The sequence below is a fragment of the Gossypium hirsutum genome, chromosome D01, assembly GCF_007990345.1.
Source record: "Gossypium hirsutum isolate 1008001.06 chromosome D01, Gossypium_hirsutum_v2.1, whole genome shotgun sequence".
NCBI lineage: Eukaryota > Viridiplantae > Streptophyta > Magnoliopsida > Malvales > Malvaceae > Gossypium > Gossypium hirsutum.
The window spans coordinates 10,037,804-10,047,956 of record NC_053437.1 but is presented as its reverse complement, the minus strand read 5'-3'; the positions used below and the strand labels follow the sequence as shown (position 1 = coordinate 10,047,956).

At 32.0% G+C, this 10,153-nt stretch overlaps 1 protein-coding gene and 1 pseudogene across 1 annotated transcript; one reads left to right on the top strand and one right to left on the bottom strand.

Moving 5' to 3' along the window:
• The first annotated feature begins 1,896 nt into the window (after nt 1-1,896).
• Nucleotides 1,897-4,419, top strand: LOC107938626 (septum-promoting GTP-binding protein 1-like; annotated as a pseudogene).
• A 1,651-nt stretch (nt 4,420-6,070) lies between these two features.
• On the bottom strand, nt 6,071-9,748 carry LOC107938644 (glucose-6-phosphate/phosphate translocator 1, chloroplastic). Its single transcript, XM_016871868.2, has 5 exons — nt 8,758-9,748; nt 8,101-8,326; nt 7,637-7,859; nt 6,792-7,005; nt 6,071-6,419 (listed from the first exon to the last, which is right to left on the bottom strand). Exons 1-5 carry the CDS (start codon nt 9,253-9,255, stop codon nt 6,408-6,410), a joined length of 1,173 nt encoding a protein of 390 aa, XP_016727357.1. The 5' UTR covers nt 9,256-9,748; the 3' UTR covers nt 6,071-6,407.
• Between the last annotated feature and the right edge of the window lie 405 nt (nt 9,749-10,153).

Here is a 10,153-nt window from a genome sequence, read left to right as displayed (position 1 = left end):
AAAATTTATATTTGATCTTCTCTATCTTTTTTATTTCGTTGTTTATATACGTCGGTCCCCAACACGTATATTTCAAAATTTACATAAACATTAAATAACCAAATTTATCCGTATAAAACCAATCACATGCCTTAATCATGGACTAAATAATCTCCCCTTACCTAAGTTTTTAATGAACTAAAAAACACATTTGCTTTTTTTGAAAAAAAAAAGGGATTAAAATTGGTTTAGTTGATCTAGATCTACCAATCAAAAGACAAAGGATTTTATTGCTGTTTTATGACATTGATGATGCCATAATAGTTAATTTCTGCATTTAACCTACCAACAACTGCATCTATAATATTCCTTTTGATCTGAACCTAATAGATAAATGTACAAATGGATGGTTTTAATTTGTTGCTTGTCTTCATTAACCCACAGTTTTTGTCCTTCATAGTTGTCACTTCTCAACAACAACAACAAAAACATTTTATAAATATTATTTCCTGAGCATAGGTTAAAACTTAAAATCATGTGCAATATATATATTCTTTGAAAGAAATAAAAATTGTGAAATTGTTGATGATTAAAGTAAAATTTGAATAAATGTTATAAACCATCTTTTTCTAATTTTTTCATTTTCATTATTAACAAAAATATCACCTTTTGAAAGTGCAACCATTTCTTGTCCACCTTGTTAGTTTTTATACTTTTTATTTTATTTTTTAATAAATTAAAGAAAAAATTAAGTTCATAAATGAGATTAAATGATTGATATATATATATATATATAATAGTAATCTCATTTTTAAGTTATACTTTTAAAATTTTAAATATACTGTAAAATATATATTACCTTACTAATATTGCTTGTAAAATCTATAAATCCACCATTTTTGAGCATATATTGACCTTCATAATCCCAAACCCAACCTTCTTAAATTAATAAAAGCATAATGTTATTGTTTTTTTATTTTCTAATATCAAGTTTTTAATTAGGGTAAACTATACAATTAGTCACTAAATTATGAAAAGTTTTCGTTTTGATCACTTAACTAAAAAAAGTTACAATTTAGTCACTAAACTATCCAAAAGTTTTCATTTAAATCACTGGATTGATAAAATCCATGCTATACGGCTTTCTTTGTTCGCATTGCTTACTCCAATTGAAAGCTCTCTTTTTCTTTCTCTTCTACCATTTAACTTTTTTTTTTCATGAAACAACTAATGAATCTGTAAACCAAATTCAAACAGTTTTTTTTTCGATATCCGATATTGACCGTCTGATTGACTTGGACCTAAACTGAACCACTGTACCGATATTTGAATCATCTCTTTTAGCTCACTAGCAAAACTTAAAAAAAAAACCTTAAATCTCAATAACTTAAATAATTTTTTTAAATAATTTAATAACTTAAATAAAAATATTTGAATAATTCAATAACCATATTGTAATTTTTCAAATAAAAATTTACTTAAATAACTAATTTACCCTGTTTCAAATTTAATTTCCGAACAACACTGACTCTTCCTTTATTAAAAAACACACACACACACTTCACAAGATGCTTGTGCTTTGTGTATGGATTGTAGATAAAGATTTATCCCTTCAAAAAGAATAAATTAAAATAAAAATATAAAATATTTTCATCTTCTCCAAATTACCCTTTTCACTAAATGACCAAATTGCCCTTTTCATCTTTGTATATTAGTCTTTTTGCTTACCGTAATTGACCCAAAATGCCCATCGTACGTAGACCCCAAGAAGCCGGCATTTTGGACTATTTGGGTATACCCAAAAAGAAAAAAATACCGGTCAACCGTTATCCCCTATTACATTACAAATATACTAAGCTTATTCAACGCATAAGCTGAAAAAAAAAAAACATTAAAATACTATGTCGAAACAACAACCTATCTTCCATTTCCATGTCCGATATCATTTATGAAGCCGCCGGAAAAGATGACACAGCTTTGTAGAAAAATTGTTCACGTCAATATCAAATGGAGTATACTAGGAAGGGTATCGATCTTTCGAAGGTTTTTTAGGTTCATTTGGGATAGAATTCTTGTTTGTTCTATAGGAAGACGCCCTGTGAACTACACGAAGTTGGCTCGCCGGGATTCTTCTCCGGTGGAAGGGATAGTGGTTTACGGAGATGAAGACGACGAGGCCGGCCTCTCCCGGGTGATGTGTAACGGGTACGAGACGGATTCGGATTTGGTTAGTTTGAAGATCAGTTTGTTAGGTGACTGTCAAATTGGAAAAACAAGCTTTCTGGTAAGAAATATTATTTTTGGTTTCATTTTGCTGTTTTTGTGTTCGATGAAATTCCACTTAGAATAAGTTGTTTTTTTCAATGGAAATAACCTTTCTTTTTTCTTTTTGGAAGATCAAATATGTTGGGGATGAAGAAGAGAAAAGCTTACAAATGTCAGGATTAAATTTAGTAAACAAAACATTATCGGTTCAAGGTGCCAGGATTTCTTTCAGCATATGGGATGTAGGAGGTATTTGTGTGATTCAATAAATTTGGTTTTCTCATTTAAAAATTTCACTATTTTTTTCTGCAGTAACACCAGAGCTTTTTTCTTTTTTTTTTTCTTGTGATTATTCCATTGCAGGTGACAGTAACTCACTTGATCATCTTCCAATTGCTTGTAAAGATTCAGTAGCAATTTTCTTTATGTTTGATCTAACTAGCCGATGCACCCTTAACAGGTCAGCTCAAAAACCTGTTTTTTTCAACTGCAAACCACCACAAATGCAAATTGATGATATGGTTTTTCTGATATTTGCTGGTTTTCTTATTGGATTTTTTGCAGTGTTGTTGGATGGTATAGTCAAGCAAGAAAATGGAATCAGGTACTAAAATTAGCTTTTCATGGCATTTTTCCGTCAATCAGTAGTTAGTGTTAGCTTTTTTACCTAAAGGGGTTTCGCCGTTACGGTCGGAAAGTTTAATCTCGTTGATTCATACAATCAATTTTCGAAACTCAAAGACGAGTAAATATAATCTAACAAATAAAGGGTTTTGATTTTTTGTGAAACTGCAAAATTTATTGATGTGTAATTTAGTTGCAACTTTAAGCTGCTAATACATCAAGAAGGTGTTGTTGATGAATGTGGGGAATAGGATGGGTGAACTTAATGTGGAAATCATTAGATTGGTGTCAAATTTCAGGCTCAACTTGCAAATGATAAGAGAGATGTCAAGTTTTCAGTGCTAGGCCCATAAAATTAGTGCTCCAATTAATATAGGTGGTCTCAGTATCAAGTAAAGGATTTTATGGAGTGGAGCCCCTAAATTTCATGATGTTTTTTCCTGTGTTTTTATATCAGTTTCCCAGGTTTTCAACGGTTCTTAATTTTAATGTGGTCCTTCCCATGATTTTTGCAGACTGCAATTCCAGTATTAATAGGAACAAAATTTGATGACTTTGTTAGACTTCCCCCAGATTTGCAATGGACTGTTGTTACTCAGGTACACAATTTACCTTAGTTCTTTTGCATAGTTTATTGAAAATCTCGTATTTTACGCTCATTCTTGAGTCCAAGAAACATACGTACGACCTGAAATTACTTAAATCATGGACGTGTGGTTTATGTTAGAATCAAGTGTTTAATTTAATCTTAAAAGTGACGCAAGAGGAATGTGATGGGGGGAGTCTTCCTTTGTCAATTCTGATCCATCGCCATTTGACAAACCTTCCCCAATCTTTCTCAAACCGTGTGTAAAAATCAAACGTACAAAAGGGGCCACTTGATTTAAAAGTAGGAAAATTGGAATTTAATTGCTTTAGACAAAGAAATTTCCTTTTTAGATAGTACATCAAGTGGCAATTTGATATTTAATGTTCTTACAAAAAGAAAAGCATTATTATTAGTTTTTAAAAGCAAGAATTAACCAAAGTTGAAATTTGGAACAGGCAAGAGCATATGCCAAGGCAATGAAGGCAACCCTTTTCTTCTCAAGTGCTAAACATAACATCAATGTGAACAAGATCTTCAAGTTCATCATGGCCAAACTGTTTAACTTGCCATGGACTGTTGAGAGAAACTTGACCATTGGAGAACCCATCATCGACTTCTAAAAACATGTTTCTTTTTTTGGGTTTGGGTTCCCCCCCCCCCCAACTGATCGTTATGTACATAGTTGAAATAGAAAGAAAATGAGAACATGGAAAAGAGAAAAAATAAACAAAAGTTTTTCAATTCATAGCACCAAATTTGACCCCACAACCACCAAACTTTGGTCTCTGATTGTTTGGTTCATTTCTTTTCGTTGCCTTTGCCTTTTCCTTGTAACGTATTCTCGTTTCAAAGTTAGCCTCTCTTCCTCTAATTCGTGTTGAATACGAGTATACTTAATTTATAAGATTTTATACTTATGTTCGGATAAATAAAAATATTGAACAGAAATATTTAAAGGAAAACGAATCTGATATTTCAGCTGAGCCTTTTCCGAGTTTCCTTTTCTTTTGCTTCTTTTCTCATTCTAATTTCATATATTCTTTCAACTCATTTTCCTAGTGAAAAAAGAGAGGAGAATCTGCTTTGTTTTCCTGAAAGGATTCTTTATTACTAATAAAGAGAAAAAAGAAGATATAGGGGAAAATAAATGATGCTTATGAGTGGAGTTGGAATAATTCCACTTGGGTTTCAAGCAACTTAAAAGAATATGAAAATGGAATTAAATTATAGGTTTCTTAAAAGGAAGTGGGTCCAAATTTATTCTGTTAAAGCTGTAAAATATTTGGTAACAAATAAGCACCAAAACTACCCAGAAACAGGGTTGAATAGCCAGGAATTAGCTTTGAATCTGGCTTACTCAAAACACCTTGATTTTTATAATGCTATCTTATTAAGGTCATACTGTATTTTGTCAGATTGACATCTGCAGTTTCCTTGAGGCCTTTTTCAGCTGCAGCAAATATTTGAGCTTTTTGTCTGTATAATTTAAAGGGGCTATACATTAAATATTGAGATTAAAATTAATGATGATATGTGCATTTCAATTCAGTCGAAATTAAAAATAATAACTATTAAGGATATTAAATTCAATTATATATGTTAAATAAATAATCATATTTCATATTAAATTTGTATTTATGTTAAATAATAATTTTATTAATAATTAATTAATTTTTGATTAATTATATTTATATTTATTTTTTATTATTCATATATCTACTTATTTATGATTAATTAATATAAATTTTATAATAATAAATTTTTATATATATTTATTATATCATTATATGAAACAAAACTTGTGCAATTATTATATAATCATAAAAATCATAATATATTTATTTTGTATGTAAAGTTAATTGCTTACTTTTCATTAAAAAGAAAAGAAAAAGGAACGTCGTACTCACCGCACCAGTGTGGTTAAAGCGGGAAAAGTAATTTCACTGCAAATGCTTTCTTTTAACTGGTGCTTCAAGTTCCAGTAAAGAATTCAAGCACCACTGTGGTGTTGAGTGAATTAGGCTATGGCTGAATATGAAGGACATTAATTTGTCAAGAAGAAAGGGCTTTCTATATTCCATCATTAGTTTTGTCTAAATGGTATATAGCTGTAATGAAAATTAGACATGTACAAAGTTGTCTTTATGCACTGTGTTCTTTATTGCATCTTCAACCTTAAAAACCTGTCTGCCACTCCAATTCCATGTTAGAAAATTAAGCTTAATCTATAGGACGAAGGATGTTCATACGACAATTAAGCATTTGCAGTAGTAAATCTAATGGTCTTTTTGTGCCGCCATTGACATTTGTTCATCCACCGTGAAAAATATATATTTGTTTGTCCCATCTCTTACAGAAATTACTGTCTTTTTTCTTAAAGAAAAAAAACTATTCCTTATATGTGTTAGTTGCTTTGTTTTACACACGTATGAACACAAATTTCAGACAATTTCTTTAGTTATCCACGGGTACAACCTCAAATGTTTATGTTATCTAATTTCTTATCATGTCATGTTCTGTATCATGTATTAATTATTATTTTTTGTATCATATCCTAAAACCTACCGCCCATGGCTTTTAAAATAACACCATAGTCTAACAGGAAACATAAAATAAATAACATTGTTCTTGTTCTTATTCATGTCAAGACTAAATGGGACCAAGGCTCACAACATTTAATCCTTGTTTATTCCGACAGATTCCCTCTCAGCCGCACTAAAACATGAAGAGAAAAAATAACATTCCTATATGACATTGTTTATAATCATCATTATTGTAAAATATCTACACTATGACAGACTTTATCTGTCCAAATCCCAGCATTCATCAATTCTAAAAGACAGTAGTAATCTATAAGAACTCATCTAAGCTAAATTCTTTCGGAGACCGATTTTGTCTTTCATCATCTATGTTGTATGATGAATCAAAATTCTCGAACCCCTGGTTTTTCTCACGCTTTTGCCTGCAAAAGAGATCAAACGAACATGATTTAGGAGAAACCAAGGATCTTTGACTATGGCCAAAAATAATAAACTATGCATGATCTTGTCTGTTGCCTATGGTTAGGTCGAAACTGGTCCACATAGTTTAATTGGTACATTCATATACTGAAGATGTCAATTGTCGAATTGGCAACTAGTGCCGGCCAGCATCTATGGATTCATATTGTTCAAATATCACAAGATTCAAAAGATATATCTAAGCACTGAACTATTGTAGGAGGCATTGAGTAGGTGTTAAAAGAGGGTCCAACGAACAGATCAAACACACCAAACATGACAGTGTTTTTAGAACATAAAGCTGTTCCACAGTTCGTAGTTACATGATCACTCACCTGAGAATACAAGAAGGTTCCGAGGATAGCGATGGCAGCTCCTAGAGCATTGATTGGCTGGACAGGCGTGTGGAAGATGATGATGGAAGAGACTATAACTGATATACGTTTCATGGTGTTGCCAACGCTAAATGTCAAGGGAGATATCTCATCAAGGGACATGTATGAGACCTGGTTGTAGAGATGATAGAAAATACTTTGGGCCGCTACCCACCTATCAAAATACAACAAAATACACAAAATTTTGTTAAAATGACGGAAAGAAGTAAAAATATCGTGAATCGTTACAACATGTCAATAAAGAGTAACTAATAGAAAACTTATATAATATCAACTCGCGATGCACAGAAAATAGGGTGAAAAGATGAGTAGATGACAATTGTAGCATTTAATCCGAATGTTCTAGGAGCTTAACCGAATCTTCAATGGAAATATAATTGATTATTAATAATTTCAGTCCAGGTTATATACAGGTCTTGAGGCATATATTAATTAAAGATTAACTAAATGAATAAATCATCCAATTTTGACCAGCTCTTGAAAAGGAGTATAGAATTCAAGATCTGCGTAAGCATCAATAGAGTATAAAGGCTTTTTGGACGGAATTCCATCATCTATTTGTGGTTCAGATTAAAATAGAACAAATACATATTCTCTTACAAAATTGTAAGGGTGATGGGACATCTAAATTGTTCCATTTTGTAGAACCCTAATCAACAAATGAATGCCAGTAAGTTTATCTAATGCATGCAAAGCATCTGGCAGAGTCAAACACAAAATCCAGACAAATACTAAGCGGATAGAAACAGAACAAAGAACTACAACTTAGTAATTCATGTTGTTACCAGATAAACTGTGGTCCAATTTGAGATAAGGCCGTTTCCCATCCTGCAGCCCACATCTGCGGTCCCTCTACAGCAATTGCAAAAGGTGTGAGAATTACAAGAGACAACAAAGATAGACAGGCGTAGTAGTTCATCCCGCTAACGGATTTCCCCTTCATGCCCTTCTTCGAGAATATGTTACGGAGGACAAATGCCAAGTTCGATATCATAGCTCCCATAAAACCTGAAAACAGCAAAATAAATATGCAAACCAAATTACCAGCTAAAAAAAACAAATATATGGTAACACATTTGAAAAATTATAACTGAAAATAAGGATCATAACCTTCTTAGGTTTGGTTGTTAAGAAAACCAAGGCTAAAACGAATTTTGTACATTCAAATCATATAAGCACAAATTTAGAGAGGTTTGTCTTCCAGAACACCTGAAATATAAAAGTAACAGAGAGGTTATGATGTTTTTACCAGTCATATTGAAGTTGAGTTCGGTTAAAGCGGAAAGAGCACAACCGCCAATGATCGGGATAAGAGACAAGTAAACCGATAAAGGGAAGCTCTCTCCAAGCAAGAACCTTGAAACCAAGACACTGAAAGCAGGTTCACCACTCTTGATGATGTGGGTGAATGAAACTGCAACCTTAGACATACTCACAGTTGCTGCTACATGTCCAATTGTATGTGCCACAGCAACCTATGAAGAAAATGAAATGAAAAAAAGTAAACCCAAAAGTTCTTTAATATTGTAATTGACTTAGGCTCTCAAGAAAAGATAACAACTGTTAATGGATTCAGATATTAATTTGGAAAATTAAAAACATTCATCTAAGTTTCATTTTGTTCTGTTCCATCAAAATTTTCATTTTTTAATTTTTAAGATAAGATGCATAATACCAAAATTTAGGTTCCCTTTCTCATTTCCTTCATTTTCTCTACAATCAGACAAACTGTAATTGTTGCACTTCTAACTTTTTCCTCCAATACTGTCCAAAACAACATAAAAGAACATGATCCTACAGCAGTAACATCAAAACCTTAAAAAACAAAAAACCCAATAAGGCAAGTTTCAATCTTTTCCCCTCACTTTCTCATCAACCAAACAAAGAAAAGGGGAAAAAAACTCACCGGGAACAAAGTCTTCCAAAACTCAAAATCTGTTTTTGGGGTCTCAGCAATCCTTGTAGCCCATGAAATTAACATCATTAAAGAACCACAAGCAAGGGACAATGTTGAAGTCAACCAAGGGTAAGGGTAAGCATTCAAAACCTTCTTGTTATAAATATTGAAAACCACGTTCAAACCCCACCAAGTTGCAAAATAAATCCCAATTTTCACCCTTTTTGCAGCTTCTGATTTAACTTGCTCTGCTGCCTCAATAGGCTCTGACTTGTCAGCTTCATAAGCGTTGCATTGAATTACTGGTTTTTTCTCCTTACCAATACTCTCAACAGATGAGATATGCAATGGTTTTGAGACCAAAACGTTGGTTCTTTTCGTGATGTTTTGAAGATTCAAAACTGGTGAAAAGGGATGTCTACGAATTGAAGGTGATCTTTTGTAAACAAGAGAATTAGAGACATCTATGCATGTAGCCAAAGCTGATTGTTTAATGGTAAAACTCATTTTCTAATCAGAACTCAAGATCGGAAAAAGAAAATCTCAAAACTTGTGATGGGATTCTAATGAAAAATCAAAAGCTATTTCTTAAAACTTGAATAGATCAAGAAACGACAAATAAAAACAAAAACTTTGTGAACAAGCTTACCGGCAATTACTAAAAGACATAGTAATCAACGATGAAAAAAGGAAATTGATTTCATTAATGATCAAGCAATCCAAATAAAATGATACATGCGAAATAAAACAAAAGAAAAAAAAAGGGCTGAGGGTTTTTGGAAGAGGTTTTGTTGGAGGTTAAAACGAGAGCAGGCAGTAAAATCGTTGAACAAAAAAGGGGTTGAGAGAAAGCTCTGAAATCTCAGTCCAAAACTTTTTTATTTTATTTTACTTTATTCCTTTTGGGTGGTTGAAAGACATAAAACCCAATGAACTAATTGGTTTCATTTCATGTGAACTGCCCACAGCTTTTTCTGTATTAAAGTGTTTGGATTCACTTTCCCTACTGGAAAAGTTGTTTGGTTCTTTGTTTTAATTACACAAATGTGAAAAAAATATTAAAATATGAATAAAATATTACTAATATATAAATATCATTTTTATATATTAAAATATAATATAGTCTATGTCACAAAAAGTGGAATGTCAATTCAATATATGAATACGATTGTGACACTATATACATTATCATTTATATAGTGTTCTTTTAAAATAAGCAGTCGGAAACTATTAAGACCAACTTGTGAGAATTCTTGAGTCCATTTCAACTTGCACATTATCAATCTCATTTGCTTTGAGTCGGGAGAGGACCTCCCGAAGGGAGAAAGAGGTGAAAAAGGAGAGTTGCAATGGCCTGAAACTGTCATCACGACATTACCTTCTGAGTTAGTGGCTCATTCTATAT

Coding starts and splice junctions, on each gene's coding strand:
- LOC107938644 (XM_016871868.2), bottom strand. CDS start 9,255: ATGAGTTTTACCATTAAACAATCAGCTTTGGCTACATGCATAGATGTC. Junction 7,860..8,100: donor ACTCAACTTCAATATGACTG/GTAAAAACATCA, acceptor TGCTGTTTTCAG/GTTTTATGGGAGCTATGATA. Junction 7,006..7,636: donor ATTGGACCACAGTTTATCTG/GTAACAACATGA, acceptor GTATTTTGATAG/GTGGGTAGCGGCCCAAAGTA.